Here is a 21,561-nt window from a genome sequence, read left to right as displayed (position 1 = left end):
AACTAAAGCCCTCCTAGAGTTGTAAATAATTATAACAATAGGCCTAATAATAGGCTACTTTATTAGTAGTATTGGCCTACAGGACTTTTATGAGAACTAATTAAAACGTGTTTGAGACGCCTGTGAGAGCCAAATGATAAAATTACACTATTGTAAATAAGGAACCCGTATTACTGATCTCACAGCGGTGTTTGAAGGCTCTGTCTTTATTTTTAGGCTATTTATCTTTCTTTCTGTTTTTTCTAAGTGGAAGCCAGTGATTTTTTTTTCACTCGTGGGCGTCTTTAGGGGGCCAGTTTGATTGTGTCTTTTTGTGCGAACGTGAAGTCCATATTAGCTCCGTACGAAGCGGGCAGGCGGCGGGGCGCTGTGATCCTTGCACGCCGCCTGTTTACTCTGCAGAGCGGGGATTTGCATCTGAAAGGGATCGCTGCTGCACAGCCACGGACTCGTGTTTGCTCGGTCCGCTGTGGCTCTGCGCCTCACACCATCTGTCTATTTTTACGACCGCTGTGAAGGGTTTTATGAATACATTTTCACGCTACCGCATTTGCAACGATTCGATAAAAATAAAAAAAAATCCGAGTCTAATTTTAGATTTGGTGTATTTTTAGTGCTGTAGGCTGCAAGCCGTCTGATCCAAACATTGTTTTGCACTGGGTGGATTTTAGACCCGTGATGGTCAATGCTGCAGTTTCTCTGTAAACCAATAAGCCCTTCAATGTTCCAACATTTCTCCCTGCAGACACTATTGTACCCAGAGTGTGAACAGTAGGCTAGTCGTTCATTTAGAATCAGAAAGAGCTTTATTAGCCACTTGTATGTGCAAATACAAGGAATTTGCTCTTAATGTAGCTAGATTAACATAACAGTTAAGAACAACAAATAATAGGGCATAGACAGGGCTATTACATGGGTATGTGAAAAAATATATAAATACATATTAAAAAATATAACAAACATGAATAAAAAAGTATATGCAAGTCAAATGTTTTAGTAATTTGTAAACAATATAAAAAGCAAAAAAATAAATATTGAACATGTGGATGTGTACAGTATGGACGTTAATATAATTTGTCCTTATACAGTAGGTCTACATACAGCATGTATGATTTATTTAAGTAAAGACTTTATATTCTTCATCACAATAGTTCCTTTTTGTGATCATATGATGCAGTTACGTGTGTACACTCTTTGAATTGAAAGCATATTCAGTAAGCACAGTGTACTGAACAATAAAATAATAAAATTGCCTCTACTCTATTAGCCTGTAAAGCCAGCTTATAGACATTGTTGTTACCATTATTACATTTGCTGTAATTAAAGCCTCCCATCTGCTTTCATTGTAAAATTTGACATGTTGTTTCTTGTAATCATGTTTTTGCTGTGCGTGTGTGTGTGTGCGTGTGTGTGTGATTTGTTTACTAGGTCTTGGGGAGTCCTGGGGTCATGTAAGCCGCAGCACTTTGGATGGAGTCACCCAAGAGCTAGGCTCCCATCTCTTACAGGTACTTACTACAGTAGCTATGAGTTCTCACACTTTACAAAGCACATGAGAAAAGGTATGGATTTCGGGGTTTTCAAGTGACTGAGACAACACAATGTCACTTAAAATGCCCTTAAAATGTTTAATTTATTTTTTTAATTCACCCTAACAAGACATTGAAATCTTTCTATTATTACTATTCAGCCAGAGGCAGACACTGTGTGTGTGTGTGTGTGTGTGTGTGTGTGTGTGTGTGTGTGTGTGTGTGTGTGTGTGTGTGTGTGTGTGTGTGTGTGTGTGTGTGTGTGTGTGTGTGTGTGTGGGGTTTACTACCGTCTGCCTCCTGCTGCCTTCATTCTTGTGCATTAAGAGTGAAATGAGCTGAAGACATTCCTGGTCACGCACAGAGCCTCAATCTGTCCTGCAGCCCCTCTCACATCAGCAGCAACACAATGGAGCAGGGTGCAGGGCTGGAGGCTAGCAGGGCGGCAGGCTAGCAGCCAGGGATGTAGTCGAGACCACCTAAGCCGAGACCAAGTCACCACCAAGACCAGAGTGTATCGAGTCTGAGACAAGACCAAGACTTTGAGGGGTTGAGACCCAGTCAAGACCAGACCAGCGCGAGTCCCACACGGCATGCCGCTATAAAATGTGGGAAATGCTAACCATAGGCACTCCTCAAATTGATCTGATAGGTCCACATTCCCATAAAAAACACCCACAGAAAACAAATTAAGACTCTTAAGACTCTTATTCACCTCTTTTATTGCCATATAATGAGAAATGCCTTAATCAAATAGTAAAAACTGCAGTTGTGGTCTTGACCGATCTTGAAATAAAATCTGAGTCCTGTTTATCTGAGAACGAGACAAAACCGAGTAAAAACGCAGTCAATTCCAAGACCTTCAAAAACCCAGTACTACAACACTGCTAGCAGCTATGGAAATACGCTGCTTGTTAAAAAAAAAAAAAACTTATTTCTATAGAGATTGAGATTATAATAGCATAGATTTACACTCACTTGCTTGGGTATTAGGTAGGCTACACCTTGCTAAACTGAATGCAGTCTAATCTAATAGCCAGTAATAAATCCTTCCTTCATGACGGCTATAATTTTAATAGAAATGGGGTGGAGAAAAATGAAGAATGCGTCTCAAAAATCTAAATTACATTTCGACAGCAGCACAAACTACAGCTTCCACAAACATCATAAGGTTGAACCAACACCTCTCTTATAATTTCAATAAAAAAGTGAACACGATTTATAATAGGGCTGCTGCATTAGACTGCATTAGTTTGAGCTATAGCAAGACCCTCCTCCACAGCACCGCGTAGACGGGTCTGGCAAATTCACACAACATTCTGGGATTGGGGAAAAACGTGCTCTGGTTTATTGGCATGTCTTTAAACCAATCACAATTGTCATGGGCGGCTCTAAGCACCGGACAGAGCCACGGTGCCGCCGCAAAATAGCCTTGAGAAGGAACTTGTTTTGGTGGAACGTGTACGTTCAAAAGTAATTTTAGTCGTGCAACAGAAAACTCAGATTGGACAGATAGTCTAGCTAGCTGTCTGGATTTAGCCTGCAGAGATCTGAGGAGCAGTTAACCATAGTCCTCAGAAATCCACCGGAGTTTAGAACGCCAACACAAAGAAAGGGGGAGGTAACGGACATCCGGCCGAAAAGGAGGACACCCGTCGGAATTTCCGGCTGCAACTGAGCAATCCCGGTAGTGGAACGTCGTGGATATAGACTAGAGCTAGATTGGGCGTATGAACTGGTAACTCAGTCTCTAATTCAACTGTGCCTTTAATGCTACATGGTATTGTTGTTTGTTATTTCACACGCTCTTTTTCTGCCAGCTATTACAATTGCGATTCGATTTGCGATTATTATTTTTTAAAGTATAGCTAAAGTTCAGTATTGTCTGTGTATCAGATAAAACATGTCATGGAACATTATAACATGAGACACCATCAAAACTGCTCTATATATTTATGCGAGCAACATAGAAATTAATTTCCAGCAATAAGTGATATTTAACATTATCCCAGCATTTATCTTATAAAAAAAACAATAAATATAATAATAAAAAGCAGAATAAATATTGTTAAACCAACTATATATTCAACTAAATATTGCACATTTGATCAATCGCGGTCTTCACGATTAGCTAATTGCATTCTTTCAAATCGCGATTTTGATTTGACAACGATGAACCGATCAGCCCTAGTTGCTATCTCAAATAACACTTGTTTTCTTGTTTCTTTCAGACATTAGATGGCTTCATTTTTGTGGTTGCTCCAGATGGGAAAATAATGTACATATCAGAAACGGCATCAGTCCACTTGGGCCTGTCGCAGGTTGGTTTGACAAATTCAGTGTGATCTCCTCCGGTATATGTTGGCCCTGATGTGTCACACTTCTGAGATGAATGTTCACTTCAACAGGTAGAGTTGACGGGAAACAGCATTTATGAATACATCCATCCAGCAGACCATGATGAAATGACAGCCGTCCTCACTGCACACCAGCCTTACCATTCACACTTTGTTCACGGTAATCAACAACCCGGCCATGTTGTACTATATACTGTATGACACGGACTCATCGTACAGCATAAATAACTTTTTGTTTTTTTATCCTTTTTTTTTTACATTTTCATTCTCTGCAGAATATGAGATGCAGCGCTCCTTCTTTCTGAGAATGAAATGTGTCCTCGCTAAAAGAAATGCTGGTCTTACCTGCGGAGGCTACAAGGTAGGTCTAAACTGCCGCTGGCTGTCTTTTATTTTATGTTTTGACTTTTTTTTGACAAATTGAAAGATGACTAATGACATGTTCTGGTCAATGTCAAGTAATATCAATCAATTAAAAAAGAATCCAACTAACATTCCTAAAAGTCAAACTCAGAAACCATATTGTAAATTTTTAGGGAATTTGTTTTCATTCATTTGCAATAAATACTTAGACCTACTGTAGTTCAAAAAAAGGAAATATATTGATTAATTATATAGATTAAATAGATTTCTGGTCATTGTCCTAAATTGTTTTTCCATCAAGTAGTGATCATAGTGAGTGAAAATGTGATGTGAGATGCACATTGCAAAAAGTGTTGTGTATCTGGAATGGTTCCTTAGCTATGTGTGATATCTGTAAAGCTGAACGGACTCACAGTAGTAACATTGTTCGGATCCAAAGACTCTTTGTGCGAGAAAGGACGGAGAAGGGACAACACTATATCCTGGAATGTAATTGCAAGACATATGATGCTTTTGAGAAACGATTGCAAATGACGCAAACTGTTGCTAGAAAGAAACTACACGCTGTTCAAAACGCCATCTTTGGTAAATTCTCAATGTTTGTTTTAATTTTGTGGTTTTAATTTGTTTTGTGAGATACATCATAAATCAAATGAAATAAAAGTGCAATTATTGGCCAAACGGTGGACTAATTGAAAGGCCATGTTCAAATTTTCAAATTCCCATTTTCAAAATGACGACAAAATACAGTACCTTCTCACTAATCTCGTTCCCAGGGGCAGTTCTGAACTTTGTGAAGGATTGTAAAGCTATAACTAGCTCTGTTTTGTTTTTTATCTAAAGCTAAAGCCATAGTAATTAATACATAACTTTAATATATAATCCTTTAGTTCCTTTGAATTTTAAACCGTTCAGTTTGGTTCCTTATCAAAACTCTTATCGGTTCTTTTAAAAAAAAAAAAATGATTTTAACTTAAAAAAAAACATGTTCTTAAAAAAGAATAAATTCAGAAGAGCATTATCATTTATTTATATTTTAAATATAACTAAATGGCAGCATGTCACAAGGCCTATATAGCCTTCACTCAATAACATCTCACTGAAAATAAATCTAAGATAAAAGCAATTAAACTGTAATATAAAAAGGTTGTGCAGTAGTTTATAATACGGAGGAACAGGATTTAACAACGCTGGAAAATTATCATGGCTGCAACTATTTTATTTTTCGTCATAAAGATGGCAAGGTAAACGGTAGAAAACTCCATTCACGTTACAAAGTAATCTACCATGGATGTCCACTTGCACGCGTTTGATTGGCCAACGCAGTGCCTTGCCAGATGATTTTGGGGCCAGGCAGAATTTGAGCCAGGTTCAACTTTTAATGCCAGACAACCCTGTGGTTTGTTTTGTTTTTTTCGGAACCCGCTGCTTTGGCTCCCCTGTTGTGTCACCAGAGCGGCCTAAAATGAATGAGAAGGCTGAGTTTATTCACAAAGCGGTAAAGTTAGTTTGAAAATCTCCCCACACTGGCCTGGGTGACTCAATCAACAAGTCACAAACATCAAACATATTTCAGTGTTTCTGCCTGGATTTTTTCCACCACCGGGGGGTGTTGGGTGGAAGTTGTCGCCAGTAACGTTACCGTTTTTTGCAACAGTTCTTAAATATTCTTAAAAGCAGTGTCCTTCCTCTCACAGAAAGAGTATTTGGATCTGAATAAATTCTGTTCTAGCATTGAGTCCATTCAGCTTTACAGATATCACACAGACCTTATAAACAAGTAAAGCAGAGACCCCCCCCAAGAAATGTATAGAGCGTAAACACTGTATTTAATCACGAGACAACATGTGGATGCTGCACTCTGTGGCCCTGAACTGGACAAGGGCAACTGGATTGATTGACATTTCTACTTCCTGTATCCCTCTGTGCACTCTTGGCCCAGGTGATCCACTGTAGTGGCTACCTGAAGATCCGTCAGTACAGCCTGGACATGTCTCCGTTTGACGGCTGCTATCAGAACGTGGGGCTGGTGGCTGTCGGCCACTCGTTGCCACCCAGCGCTGTCACCGACATCAAACTGCACAGCAACATGTTCATGTTCAGGGCCAGCCTGGACATGAAGCTCATCTTCCTCGACTCGCGGTACGTTCTGTATGACAGTGTTTTGCATTCCCTTGCACAAAGTCGTTACGTGTTTGTCCAGTATGTAACAGCGTGGGTGGGTGTGACTACTTCTGTGTACTTGTATGCTATATTTTGTGTGTGTGCAGTTCGTATGTGAGTGTAGTAAGTCAAGCAAATGTGGGAAGGCTTAATTAACCCTGTGTGTGTGTGTGTGTGTGTGTGTGTGTGTGTGTGTGTGTGTGTGTGTGTGTGTGTGTGTGTGTGTGTACGTGTGTGTGTGTGTGTGTGTGTGTGTGTACGTGTGTGTGCGTGTGTTGCTCAGGGTTGCAGAGCTGACAGGCTACGAGCCTCAGGATCTAATTGAGAAGACTCTCTATCATCATGTCCACAGCTGTGACTCCTTCCACCTGCGATGTGCTCATCACTTGTGTGAGTTAGGTTTGTTTTATCTTACTACAAAGTCCCTCTCGCTCTCCACACATACACACACACACACACACACACAAAAAACACACACTGATCTAGAACAGACAGTACACGTGTCTATACAATGTTAGTATATTATCTTTTCTTATGTTATGGCTGCTCTATTATGTTTGTCATGTTGTTTCCTATAATGTCATGTTATGGCATGTTACGTCATGTTATGTTATGTCATGTTATGTTATGTCATGTTATGTTATCTTCTGACTCGTGTTATGTTATTACCTTATGATAGTTTTTAATCATTAGGAAATTCCAAGCATTCATATAAAACAGCTCATTTATATCTATTCACAATAGCATAAGATAAAATACACTGTTCCAATTTCAGATTTGTCTGATTTTGATCCTTTATTACATTTTGCTGCAATTTGCTGCTGTATTTAGTATATGCTATGATTTGTATTGTTTTTCCCCGCAGTGATCATTTGCTGCGATTTCTTTCTCATCTCTTTGTCTTGTAGTGCTGGTGAAAGGTCAGGTCACCACAAAGTATTACCGTTTCTTGGCCAAGCCTGGTGGCTGGGTCTGGGTTCAGAGTTATGCAACCATTGTACACAACAGCCGCTCATCCCGACCTCACTGCATCGTCAGTGTCAACTATGTTCTCACGTGAGTATCCGCCGCTTTTCTTAAATACTGCTGGGAGGGTCTGGTGAGTCTACACAGCGTTCTGCTCTGGTTCATTGGCATTTATTTAAACCAATCACGATCGTTATGGGCGGTGCTAAGCTCCGCACAGAGCCGCTGCAAAATAGCCTCGGGAAGGAACTTGTTTTGGTGCAATGTGTACGTTTTAAAGTTGTTTTAGTCGTGCAACAGAAAACTCAGATTGGACAGATAGTCTAGCTAGCTGTCTGGATTTACCCTCCAGAGATCTGAGGAGCAGTTAACCATAGTCCTCAGAAATCCACCGGAGTTTAGAACGCCAACACAAAGAAAGCGAAAGGTAACGGACATCTGGCAGAATTTCCGGCAGCACCTGAACAATCCTTGAAGTGAAAAGTCAAAATAGACTACCCAGACTACCTCCAAATGTGGTCTGGGTGATCGGATCTCAATGCGTCCTCAATGCATCCTGAGTGCGTTTTTATCTGTGCTTCGAGCTATCCGATCACTCAGATCTGATTTTAATACCAGGTAAAAATGGGGCCAAAGATGTATGTGTTCAGCAGTAGCCAACAGGCTTGGGTTTGAGCATCACAGACAGGGTAGAGAAGTCAGGAAGTAGAAGTACAAATTGTTGGATTTGGTCTTTTAATGGGAATTGATGACAATAAAAAAATATATATACAAAAAAAAAAATATATATATATATATATATATATATATACACACACACACTCTTCTTTGGCTGTAAAGTGAGAGCAGCACGTTATTCCATAAAATGGAAAAACATGTCTGAAAGATGTCCAGTGTGTGAACCCATATTTAATATAATTAAAGATGATGTATGCTGAGCAGGGCTCCAGACTAACTTTTTTCACTAAGAGCACAGTGGCCCCCAACTGAAAAGTTTAGGGGCGCAACCAGAAAATTTAGGGGCACACACCGTAAATCAACATGCTAACCAAATATTCACATTTCTACTAATTTCCACTGTATTACTAATAACTAATATTATTTGATAATAGATGCAGAAATTACAATGTGCTGTTTCAAATTTCAGTGTCACTTTTGAAGATTCAACCTAGAAGGCACCATTGCTGTCATGACAGTAAACAAAATATAAAAAAAAATATACCAGCGCTAGTCTACAATTACAATAATTCAACTTAAAATTAAACATGCATTCTTTAGGTTACTACTCTTAGGGTTGGGTACCTTTCGCATCTGAACCAATATTGGTACCGATACCTGAAATTCTGTTCCAGTACCCAATGGTACTTTTTTCGGTATTTTCCCTCTGTAATTACAAAACAATTATTTCAGTTGTAAAAATAATTCCAAACCTATTTATCCTATGTACTTAGAACATTATGTTATTTTATTAGAATATGTTACACTCTAAAGAAATTAAACAAAAATATAAATCCTACATACCTATTAAATTGAATAATTATTCACTTCTTACTCACTGTAACTTTTATTCTTGTATTTGTATATTATTTTATTTTAGCCTGTTTTATTTTCATCATGACCGTTTTGAATTGCTCTTTAATGTTTCACGTAAAGCACTTTGAATTGCCTTGTTGCTGAAAGGTGAAAGGTGCTGTAGAAATAAAGTTGCCTTGCCTTCATACCTCAGCCTGTCAGTCAGTCACCAGGGCACAGAAACCACTTGTAGACACATTCTCGTAACTCACTTGGGTTGAAACTGTATTTTGTATTACTTATTGATACAGAATAGCACAACAGAACATTTATTAAAGGAACACGCCGACTTATTGGGAATTTAGCTTATTCACCGTAACCCCCAGAGTTAGAAGTCGATACATACCCTTCTCATCTCCGTGCGTGCTGTAACGCTGTCTGACGCTTCCAGCATTAGCTTAGCCAAGCACATATCCTGCAGGTAACTGGTTCCAACTAGCCTACTGCTCTGAATTGTGACAAAAGTGACAAAATAACGCCAACATGTTCCTATTTACATGTTGTGATATGTAGAGTCACACGTGTACAAAAAACAACGTAACATGAAACACAGCCATCTTCTAACAGTAAACAAACTGGGAACTATATTCTCAGACAGGCTTGCTGCGAGCATATCACTCCGCCCAAGTACTATATTCTTCCACCTGAGAATATAGTTCCCGGTTTGTTTACAGTTAGAAGACGGCTGTGTCTCATGTTACGTTGTTTTTGTACACCGCTGTGACTCTATAAATCACAACATGTAAATAGGAACATGTTGGCGTTATTTTGTCACTTATTGGGAGCAGTAGGATTACTGGAACCATTCACCTGCATGTTCTGTGCTGGCCTAATGCCGCTGGAGCCGTCAGACAGCATTACAGCACGCACAGAGATGAGAAGGGTATGTATCGACTTGTCTAACTCTGGGGGTTACAGTGAATAAGCTAAACTCCCAATAAGTCGGCGTGTTCCTTTAACATGAAAATGTTCTGGATTCCTACTTGGTGAAGTTGTATGTGGTGGTATATATAAATCGGAGAGACACCTGACAGTTGACAGAAGTGTCTGGCAGCTCCAGGGCAGAGAGGTTGGGCTCACATCTCTGTTTTGCTTTCATTCTCTGCTTTGATAAGATAATGACTGTTGGTACTAGAGATTTACGCAAGCAGTTGCTGTGAAGCAATTAACTGGAGATTAATTGGAAATATGACAGGTGTTTGTTGGTTTGCAAAATCTGGCAATGAGGGAAGTTAAGTCAAGTTATATTCTGTTTTCTTTGGTCTTTGTTGTTGTAGCTGAGTTAGTTCTTTTAGGAAAACGAGAAAACTTTCCTGCTCTTTCTGCCTTTGACGGTAGTTGACAATCCTGTTCTATCACTGTGTCTGCTCTCTTGTATGCCAGTTATGTCATACTGTCTGAGCCCGTAGTTACTAAGTGTGCTCATGTGTTACCTGTGGTGGCCTCTCTGTGGTGGCCTCTCTGTGGTGACGTTATGTCACCCGGTAGAGTTTATCTAAGACCGGCAGCTCTGCCTGCAGATTATATAAACAGAGGCAGGCGATGAAGCATATCTGACTGGGCTGGGATTGCATTTACTTTATCCTGTGCAAACAGTTCAACAGCACTGAGGTCGCCACTAAAATCTTCATTACAAGCTGCTACTTCTCACTTCCTTCCAATAAAATCAAACTGTAATCATGACAGAGCATGAGCCACACTCTTATTAGTAAGTGAGGGATACCATTTACTTGCCTATTATCCCATTATTGTATTACCCCTGATGTGCATATTTCACAGATGCACAAGGGAGAGCGTGAACGAATATGGCCCATAAAACCCTCCATTAAGCAGCGCGGCTGGCTGCCTTCAGAGGCAGAGAACAGCTTGACACACATTTCCTCTACCTCCTACATCAAATCCATAACGGCTTTGTGTTTATGGCCTTTTAATTGATAGGCTGTAAACTTGATGGGCATTTATGGGCTCCAGCTTGCTGTGAGGGGAATGAAGCCTTATTTCCCTCCTTGTTCTGCTTTTGTAAATCTTTTTTAAGCTACTGTATGGATTGAGCCACACGGTGATGGTGGAAATGAGGCCGTATGGTTTTTTTCTCCCTTTTTGCGTAATGCATGGGACAAAAGACAGACAGTTGGATGTGGGCAGGAGGTATGATTTTCTGGAGTGTTGTAGTCAGGAGCAGAGTTTGTTTGCCCTTTAGCTTTAGTGTATACAGCCATGGATAACACAGCTGATAAGACCACTTCACCTGCATGTGAACTCCCACTGTGTGTTCAGCTCTGATAACCTCTGCACCTCCAGTCCTAGGTCTGTGGACCTGCCACTGCTACCAGAACCTGGCAGTGATTTAGCAATCCTTTCAATAAAGGCATGGCTGCAGCAAAAGCACGTAACCACATGTTTAACTTGTCTGACTCTCCCAACAGTTAACATTGTCTGTTTAACCAGTGCTGCTTCATTCTGTTCTGGTTTAGCACAAACCCGTCACTCTGCTATCTTACACACACACTACGACCCTCTTTGTCCAAGTGAACACCACATCAGTACCCAATACCAACACAAATTTAGTACTTTTAACAATGTGTGTATACATTAGGGCTGCACAATTAATCACAACTTTATGGAAATCGCAATGTGGACTAGTGCAATATCCAAAATCGATATGAGTTAAATGCAAAATATGTGTCAACCGATTCTGTATGTAAAGTAGTGTGGTGCTGAAGAGACGTCGCGGCCTCCAAATCCGATCCTACAGACTAAAGAAAACATCTTTGTTTGGTACAGAGCCTCGCACAAAAACACTATAATCACTTTATTTATTTTTCTAAATTTTTCAATGAAAATATGAAGTATGATACAAAAATGATCATTCCCTCCAATATCATGAATCATATCGCAATCACAATATCGTGCAGCCCTAGTATCATGAGCAACACAAAGAATAAACAGGGCTCTACTTTATATTAAAAGTAGTGTTTGGTACTGGTTCTCAACATAGCAGTTGGGACCCCTCAAGGGGTCACAGAATAAATCTGAAGAATCGCAGGATAATTTGCAGGATAAGACAGAAGAATATAGATTTGACACAAAATTATATTTTTTGACTTTTCTATTATCTTTTTTTATTGTGACGTAGTTTATAATTTCATCTTCTCAGGCCTCTAAACGTTTGGGGTGGCGCAATCACAAGTACATGCCAATGCTTTAGAGCAGAGATCTTCAACAGGGGGTCCGTGACCCCTTGGGGGTCCTCAGAGTAAGTGCATGGGTCCCGCCAAATTATGTTTAAAATGTTTTTGAAAGTTTCTTTTTTTTTTCAAAAATTCAAATACGTCTGAAAATATACAATAATATGAATCCAACCTATTAATAGCAAAGATAAATTGGCCTATTTGTGAAGAAAAAAAGAGTTAAGCTTAAGGATTCACTGGGCGTTCCGCATGTATGTTTAACAATAAAACATGATATAAATAGTATGTATCCATTAATTTGTATCCATCCGGCCCAGTTTAACATGCAACTTAATTTCATACAAGATATTTACAGTAGGGGGGTCCCTCTTCCGTCTCTCTTTCAGTAAAGGGGTCCTTGGCCTAAATCAGACTCCCGCCCATACACCCGGCCAACCAATCGCGAGTCAATCCTAGTTGTCAATCATGACGTTTCAGCCCGTTTTTATAGCGTCAAATAACTAATAAAAAACCAAACATATCAGAAAAATGAACACTTGAACAAACATCAGCGTGATAGGAACTACCTAAATTGACAGAAACAATCTTTGGGAAAAATGTATTCGACGTGTACTTAGATTTTTTTTGTTTGGCCCATGTCCTATCTGCTACCATAAAGGAGGCGAGGCTTATGACCTGCACTGCAGCCAGCCACCAGAAGGCGATCGAGAGGTTTTGGCTTCAGTTATACAAGACTGGAGTTTATTAGCCCAAACGATTAGTTTTAAAAATAAAAATAAAACCTAAAAAAAAAAGGTGGAGCAGTCTGTAATAGATCAAGAATTACCATTACCTTGTCCTCTTGTTCAAGTCTAAATTTAAAAGGCTACTCAATAACTTTAGTGTCCAGTATGGTCCAGACATGCTCTATATGGAAAGTGTCCTGAGATAACTTCTGTTATGATTTGACACTATAAATAAAATTAAGTTCATGTGTAATTTAACTGATGCAAATCCTGTGAAGTGTGTCTGCATGTATGTATTTAGCTGGGTTTGTGTGGAGAGAGATTGAGACAGAGGGGAGATGTGCGTGGATGATGGATCACTGTTTGTCTTAAGCAAACCCTGTCCAGGTTTTTCTGTCCTCAAACTTGATTCATCATCCATGGTGAGATCTGTAGAACACTTTAGCGAGAAATCAATTCCCATTTCCCAGTAGCGAGACATCCAAGCTTCTCCTATGGGCCTGATTTAGCCAGACATAGCCTTTAATCTTCCAGTGTATTTGATTGGACAGCTTTCCCTCTGTAGAGTGTTTGTTACAGGCCTTGCAGCAATCCTTCTGGTAAAACAAGCATCCCAACAGCCGTTCCAGCCCTCTTAGCACACCCCCACCCCTCCCAGCAGTCACCCTCACACACATTGGCAGGAACACAGGAACACAAACACACATCTCTCCGCATGCTGGCCCTCTCAGCACCATCATGAGGCTCTAATTGCTTAACAGATGTTAATGTTTTTTGGGTTTTTTTGCACCAAGAGAAAAACCAAACACGCAGGTACACATGAGCTGTTTGTGTGCTTTGATAAACAGCCTTTCCAGGGGACTGGGATCTCTCCTTGTATAATTATAGACCGTATTAAATCTATGACATGCAAATGCAAAACATAAACAATATTACTGTGAATGCACCACATGGAATTTCTGCTTGTGTCTTTAGGGAGACAGAGTACAAGGGCCTCCAGCTTTCTCTGGACCAGACCACATCCAAGGCCTCTTTCCCGTACAACAGCAGCAGCACCGCCGGCAGCCTTACGGAGAACTGCAGAACTCCCAAGAGCAGAGTATCCCGGCCCAAGACCAAAGCTAGACTCTCGCCATACACACAGGTGAGGATTGTGTGTGTTGCTGGACGTTGGTCATTTAGCTTTAAATCATAGGCGGAGTTTGACATTCGAGCCAGGGGGGGCAAAAAAAACAAAAAAACTCATTGTAGCAACTGAGACCTGGGGAACACAGCACGAGCACATATGGACAAAACAAACATGCTAAATAAACATATGTTTATTTTTTTAAGCAGATTTGAAATTACATTGTAACAATTTAAAACCTCGAGCTCAATTTAGTTAAAAAAAAAGAAGTCCATAACACATATAATTCTTGAGCGACAGATGCAAAAAATCCACAACAATCTCTGTCCCCACAGGGCAGGCACAGACACAGCCGCTCTGCTGCTGCGCTGGCTGCACGCTTCTCTGTTCACAACGCTGCCTGTTCTGCTTAACGTGCAAAAGCTTAACGTGGTTTAATGTACCTCAACAACGATTACCAAATGTATCATGGCCATATCTTGAAATGAACACTTATGCCTGTCAAAAGAACTTGACAGGCTATGGCAAGGAAAAAGCGAGGATAAAGCTTGTACCTAAACAATGATCAATGATTACCAAATTTCTCTCATATTGCTCCTCATAACCACTGAAAACTGTAAAAAAAATCTAACCAGAAATGTGGTGATGATTGATCGTTGTTTAGGTATATTAAACCACGTTAAGCTTTTTCATGTTAGGACTTATAAAGCCCGTGAGAACCGTTTGGGAGTCAACCAACAGCCGCTCCGCTGCCCTGCTGAAAATGTGAAGCAGAAACGCTAAATGTCAGATAACGTCCATAATAATTGGACTTTGGGTTCTATTTTTATACAGTTTTCCGTGGTTATGAGGAGCAATATTAGACAGAAATGTGGTAATCATTGATCATTGTTTACGTACATTAAACCTGACCTGCGCGAAAGTGAAAAAAACGTATGCGTCATTGTACCCAGCACTTCTGGAAATGTACCTCCGAATGCGTCTCTGTCCCCAGCACATTTCAAACCAAACTGACGCCCGTGGGCACGGCTGTGTTGGAGCACAATAGACAGACGGTGGCAGAATGCCCCGACACTTAAATTCAACTAACATGTAGGTTAACAGTGAACAATCAGTGTTGGACCTCCAGTCTGTTGAGATGCCTCTCCAAACGCAGAAACCAAGCGCAATCGCACCATAAAACGTTAAGACACGTTAAGAAAAAAGATTTTGCCGTAATCCAATGACATGAAAACAAGTCATCCACAGTCATCCCCCCCCCCCCCCCCGCAAACTCCGTGCATGCAAGAAACAAAACATGCAAGAATGAAATCCTCCTTTACTGTACAATACCATGGATATAGTGCTACTCGGCCAGCCATGCCAAGACACTTAGGCTACAAACAATTTAATATTCAACGGAAAATAATCACAGAATGAAATAGCACAACTGAAAATAAAGCGCTTTCAAGCCGGAGAGCGGAATTCAGTTTGCGGCGAAAACAAAATACTTTCACCCAGGAAACGCTCGTTCGTTCCTCAGGAGTGTTTTAACCACAATCTTTTTCCTAAACTTAACTTGTCGTTTTGGTGCCTAAACTTAACTCTTCATCGCTGCATGACGCTCACTTTTTCTGGCTAAACTCCACTACCATGGCCCCTGAAAGGACCGTCATCTGGCGGTGCCTGTAGCCGGCTCGCAGTCACCTGTTGGCGGCTAAACTGCCGCTGGTAGCCGGTGTCCCGGAGCTCTGTAGCGGCTAAATACAACCAGCAACTGCTGCTCTGATTTTATTGTTCTATGGCACTATAGACTGTTCACGTTACAGCGCTTTACTTAGTTTAAAACACTTCTATTTTAGGTATATAATACATGGTCTATTGGTGAATTAGCATTGATCACTTTGAGGGGGGGGGGGGTATATTTTGTACCCCAACGGGGATAGAAAATAATTCATCAGAGGCAGGGGGATATGTAGACCAGAAAAGGGGAAATCCCGCACACCCCCTGCAGAAAATCGCACCCTGTCAAAGTTCATATTTAGGGAGTATTTCCTGGTAGGAAGTTGAAAACTGTGGGGGTACCCTGGGACAAAGGATTATCAAATGGGGTCCGTGGTCATATGTGTCCGTTTAGGGGTACTTTACGTGAAAAAGTTTGATTTAAAAGACAGTTCTGGTTTGTTACTGTTGTTCTGGTACTATAACTCGGGGCTTGTTTTTGTAGTTTCGTCCACCATTTTCTATCGGTTACCATAACATTGTACATGTATGACCGGCAACGTCGCTACAATAAAGGCCGGCAAAGCAAGGATTTTGAGCGTTCAGACAGGTTATTGACATCAAGATTACAGATACAAGCAGCCAAATTGAGTTTCCCTCACACGGAGGTTGTGGTCATCACCTCGGGGGGCATCTGAAAGGAGCTCAAAGAAGAGCCGTTTCCTCTTTTCCATTGGAAAGAGTCAGTGGAGATGGTTTGGGCGTCTGCTTATCATGTCTCCTGGAGGGTTTATTTATCCCATATAACCTGGAAACACCGCAGGATCTAAGCTCTGGAGGATGTGGCTGGGAAAAAGGACGTCTAGCTTACTGTATGTAGACAACTACTGCAAGTAAGGTAAACCAAAGTAGACCCAGAAAGTAATCTGTGAAATGTGATGAATGCTGGATAATAATTTAACTTTGTTTTCTCTTCCCTTCCAAATAAGTTTGTCTACCTTGTTCGTCTGACTGCTCATGTTTCCTGATAGGTCTCTTTCTGATTTCTGTTGTTTACTTCACTTTGGACTTTTTTTTTTTTTTTTTTTTTAGTTTGTCGAAGGTCGAGTGTTTGCGAGGCTCAGTAAACGTTCTTCGTTGTTGCACAGCTGTTTCTTTTGTGATGTTTACGTACGGCGAAACAAATCACGACACATACATATGGTAAGCTGAGCATCTCAAATGTGGCCTCAGGATTTCTTTATGATATATTTTCTTCTCTCCCTACCCACTTTTCTCACCGCAGTATCCTAGTTTCCAGACGGAGCGATCCGAGTCGGACCAGGACAGTCCGTGGGGCAGCAGCCCCCTCACTGACTCAGCCTCCCCTCAGCTGCTGGAGCAGGGCGAAGGCCTGGACGCGTCCTGTGTGTACAGGCAGTTCCCCGATCCCCGCCCGCGCTGCTACAGCTTGTCTGACGAGCACCATCACGCCACCAGCGACGGCTACACACACCTCCATGGTCAAGGACAGAGTTGTGAGCGTGGTCGATGTGAGGCGGGGCGTTATTTTCTCGGAGCACCTCCGACCGGCAGGGAGGCGTGGTGGGGCACCGCCCGGTCCGTCCTACCATTGAGCAAGAGCTCCTTGGAGAACCACGATGGATATGACAGCAGCGCGCCGCACATCACAGCCATCCACAGCTACAACGGTGAGGGCTAAAGGACGATTTATGCCTCTGCGTTAAATCAACGGCGTAGCTAGGTACGTGGAGACACGGACCCTACGCCGTTGCCTGACGTGCACCTCTCAAAAAGTTTAACTATACGTCGTTTGTTTCTCTCAGTATGACTCTGGAGTCTGCACCTCCGACGCTAATCACCATCACGCTCTCACTCGCTCTACCACACTCCCCACGCGCACACGCACACACACACACACACACATGTCAGCCCTGCTATTCTCTTAAAGAGATCGACGCACACATCAGCGCACAAGTATAAACTTCAAGCGTCTAAGGTAGGCCACGGTAAAAGCTCTGCGTACCATAAATCAAGCTTAAGGGTGCTTTCACACCTTGGTTGAATCGCACTAGAGTTAGTTCGTTCATTTGGGCAGTCAATCACACTCGGGTGCGAACCAAACAAGGCTATTTTTATGAGCAGCACTGTATACTATTTATACATATTGGCAGGTAAACAGCAGACTCTAATACCATTCTAAAACTCAATTTGGCTGTTTTTAATTCAGTCATTTTAATTTGTCTAATTAACGTGTAGTGCCCTATCCATAGTTGTTATTCACTTGACAGATCAGTAAAGCTTAACTATATGATACACAACATACAAGAGGTTAGTTAATAAATATATTTATGGCACACTTACTTTGAAATGCTGAAGTAGATCCTGGGCAGTTGCATGGCCCATGAACTGCTCCATATAATCTTGACTGGACGTGGTCATTTAACCAATAACGCACATGCAAGTCCAGTTACTTTTGGTTGTCTGGTTCAGTGTCTCGTTGAACATAATTACAAACGCATCGCATTCAAGTCTTAAATTTGTGGTTTTTAAAAGTCTTAAATTTAACTTGTTTATACCTGTAGCCACCCTGGTCAGGTGTGTTTAGCAATCTGTGATGCAGCAGAGCAGCAGACTGTAGCAGCTGGCAGTGTTTCTCTCACAGAAATAGACAGCAGTCATCCTCGGCGTCCGTCACTTGCATTTCCGTGGTCAAACCAGACACGGGCAGAGCAGAGCAAAGTCTCGGTGACCAGAGCAGACGTATTAACGTCGCTCGCAAAACAATGTTGTATTACTTAAATGAAAAGAGCTGGTTTGACCATGGAGATGCAAGAAGTATACACTAGACCAGAACACAGGACCTTCTTCCTGTATTTACTTTCTTGCTCTCGCCCAGACACATCTGACCAATAAGAGGAGTGAACGTTCTTGCGTGATTTGTAATGACGCATTTTGGTACGCTTGGATTTTTCCAGGTGTGAAACTAAACCAAACCGAACCAAGGGGGAAATCGCTCCAAGTTTCCAAACTCGTCAACTGATTTGGACCAAAGCAAACAAACTATAGGTGTGAAAACGCCCTGAGACTGAGATGTAACGTAACACCGAGCCGGTCTTCAGGCAGGACTGGAGTGATTTTTTAAGATACTGTGGTGTTAACATTGTCGCATCTAGCTACATGCTAACAGCAATGAAAGACGTAATCTTGGCTCCCCACTGTTGAAACATGTCCGGTTATGTAGCATGCTGCTATTTTCTATAACTGCTTACTATAGAGACGTCAGTTGCGTTTTTGAGTCACACTGCTGCTGAAATGTGTCCAGTTGTGTCATATTTGGTTCATGAGCCTTTATTGGTGTTCAAAGTCCGGCTGTATTAGTCAACTAATACAGCCGGACACTGGCTATACGGCGACAACAACAGGAGCGAGATGTGGACTGCTGGTCAATCAGAGCAGACTTTTTCTAGAGGGGGGCTTAAAAGAGACAGGCGCTCAAACAGAGCGTCTGAGACAGAGGGTGAATACAGGTGCAGCAGCCATGGGCAGTACGAGAAAGATGAAGTGTTTTTGAACATGAACTACACGCACTGTATGTGAGGTATAGGGTTCTTGTTGCTCTTGTTTTGTGTGAGCTCACCAAACACCTATCGACTATGTTGAAATGGCAACAAAGTATTGGATCTTGTTTTCCTCTGCATTGACTGCTTTCACCGTGTCCTCCTGCAGGCCGGGGCCACTGGGACGAGGACAGCGTGGTCAGCTCTCCAGACGGAGGCTCAGCCAGTGACTCGGGAGATCGCTACCAAGCTGACCACTACCGCTGTAGCCCGCAGGAACCCAGCAAGATCGAGACGCTGATCCGTGCCACGCAGCAGATGATCAAGGAAGAAGAAAGTCGACTTCAGCTGCGCAAGGGCCCTCCGGATGCCCCACTGGGGCCGGCCAATGGGCTTCCCAAGGGCCCCGGTCCGTGCTTCACTCCCGAGTATACTCAAGGGCCGCTGCCGCTGCAGACGGTGGTGTGTCGAGGTCCGAGTCAGGCCATCAGCCCCGCGCCCAGTCCCGCCCCCCTGTCCAGGCTCAGCAGTCCAGGTCCCGAGCGCCTCCACAAGCCCAAAGACTACCTCCAAACAGACCTGTCCCCCTTCTCTTTGCCATTACACCATCCGTTTGTGCGGCCGGGTCCGTGCTCGGCTTCACCCGCCTCGGCCCCGGCCCTCTACCCCTCCCACACCCACCCGCGGCCCTACTTGGACAAGCATAAAGCCTACTCCCTGACAGGCTACGCTCTGGAGCACCTCTATGACCAAGAGAGCCTGCGGGGCTACTGCGCCTCGGCCAACACGGGCCCCGCCCACTACGATGTGACCCCTCACCTCCGCATGCCATCAGAGCAGACCCCCGGACACAAAGGCACCTCTGTGATTATCAGCAGTGGGAGCTAACGCTCATCTAACACACGCAGGACGCCCAGGTCACACAGCCTGAGCTCCAACAATAAGCCATCGTTATTCCGGGTCCTGTTTTTCCATCATACCGATCACTTTCTTCAAATTGTTGCTTCATTACACATAGAGCTACATTTAGGGCTGGGTATCATTCAAAAATGTTCAATACTGGTTGTTACGTCCCTACGGCGGAGGACGGTAACAATTAAATAAGGCCAAGGGAAAGGCGAAAACATTTCAAGACGAATCCAATTATTTATTGTTAAACTCACAAAACTTAAAGTGGTCTCCTAAAAAGGAAGACGAATTAATCGCAAAATGTAAACTAAAGAGCAAGGTTTTAAACACACAACTAAACTCCATTAACACAGCCGATAAGAGGATAATACCGCTCTCTCTGGCTCACACTGGCTCTGGCTTCCACTGTAGGCCTCCACTTTTGCCACAGGCTCAGCACAGCCATTTAACGCCATTTTAATCGTTACAGCTACTGCGGGGTTATGTCACCCACAGCAGCACACCTGGAGGGAATCGCACACGAGTAGAGAACAACAAAACACGGCACGTAGCACCGGTACCAATACCAATACCATATCTTTGATACCTGTTCCTGATCGCTACTTTTGAATAGCAATTTTATAAATTCCATTCAAACAATCAATTACAACGTTACACTAATCTTTTATTTTTCAGCTCCGTCTCTGTGTTTAACATAGTTTTTCCTGCGTGTCCCTACGAAATTTACTCCTTGGGTATTGAAATTGGGCATTGAATGACGAGCCTTTTTTTGTTAGAGATAGCTTTTTGCTGTCTCTTGTAGCTAATGTGGCAGAGGGGTAAGCAAGATAGAGAGACTGTAGAGAGAGAGCACCCAGCGGCGTAACAACAAAGCAGTGACTCAGCGAAATAAAGCGCGTTTTCGCCGACTCATCACTAGAAATGCAACTGTAGCAAGCATCTCACTATCACCAACGTTATCCACATTTATATTTACACAAAACAAATGATATACCCAGCTACAAAAAAAAAAGCCTAAAAGTCTAAGTTAGAACGGAAGTACAAAGAGACGTTGTCATGGAGATGACACACCGTCTCGTCTCATTGGTGTGACCGGGCAGCTTTCAGAACGCTACAGACCGGATCGTTGCGAGTTTCAACTCGTCTCGTTGCCAATCTTTGGTCTCAACTGGGCTTTAGTGAAAATGCGTTTGACAGCCCTGCTCTAGAACGACAGAACACTCAGCTGTGTTTTCGGATCTGATGCTCCTATCAGCAGGACAACATCAATTGTCCGTGGCTTCCAAAACAGATGAAAAAGAAATCAGACTTTTAATGTGACAACGCTATAGTTAAGGTTTGGTTAGGTCTAGGCACAAACACCATTTGGTTACCGTTAGGGAAAAAAAATCATGGTTTG

The 21,561-nt window shown here is 42.2% G+C and overlaps 1 protein-coding gene across 2 annotated transcripts in view; it reads left to right on the top strand.

Annotated features, from left to right (window-relative positions):
* The window catches only part of sim1a (SIM bHLH transcription factor 1a), a 29,097-nt gene extending 7,964 nt beyond the window's left edge, over nt 1–21,133 (top strand). The window contains exons 3-12 of one of the 2 annotated variants that reach the window (XM_028579419.1): nt 1,429–1,508; nt 3,761–3,850; nt 3,938–4,046; nt 4,162–4,247; nt 6,192–6,391; nt 6,696–6,802; nt 7,321–7,468; nt 13,842–14,010; nt 16,979–17,384; nt 19,423–21,133. In XM_028579419.1, the coding sequence (XP_028435220.1) occupies nt 1,429–1,508; nt 3,761–3,850; nt 3,938–4,046; nt 4,162–4,247; nt 6,192–6,391; nt 6,696–6,802; nt 7,321–7,468; nt 13,842–14,010; nt 16,979–17,384; nt 19,423–20,141 (2,114 nt within the window). In that variant the 3' untranslated portion in view covers nt 20,142–21,133. Of the gene's footprint in view, nt 1–1,428; nt 1,509–3,760; nt 3,851–3,937; nt 4,047–4,161; nt 4,248–6,191; nt 6,392–6,695; nt 6,812–7,320; nt 7,469–13,841; nt 14,011–16,978; nt 17,385–19,422 lie in introns of both variants that reach the window. The other variant, XM_028579418.1, reaches the window with a different exon arrangement.
* Nucleotides 21,134–21,561: the final 428 nt, after the last annotated feature.

The sequence above is a fragment of the Perca flavescens genome, chromosome 6 (genome assembly GCF_004354835.1).
Source record: "Perca flavescens isolate YP-PL-M2 chromosome 6, PFLA_1.0, whole genome shotgun sequence".
NCBI lineage: Eukaryota > Metazoa > Chordata > Actinopteri > Perciformes > Percidae > Perca > Perca flavescens.
The sequence above is the reverse complement of the archived record's forward strand: the minus strand, read 5'-3'. Positions and strand labels throughout refer to the sequence as shown.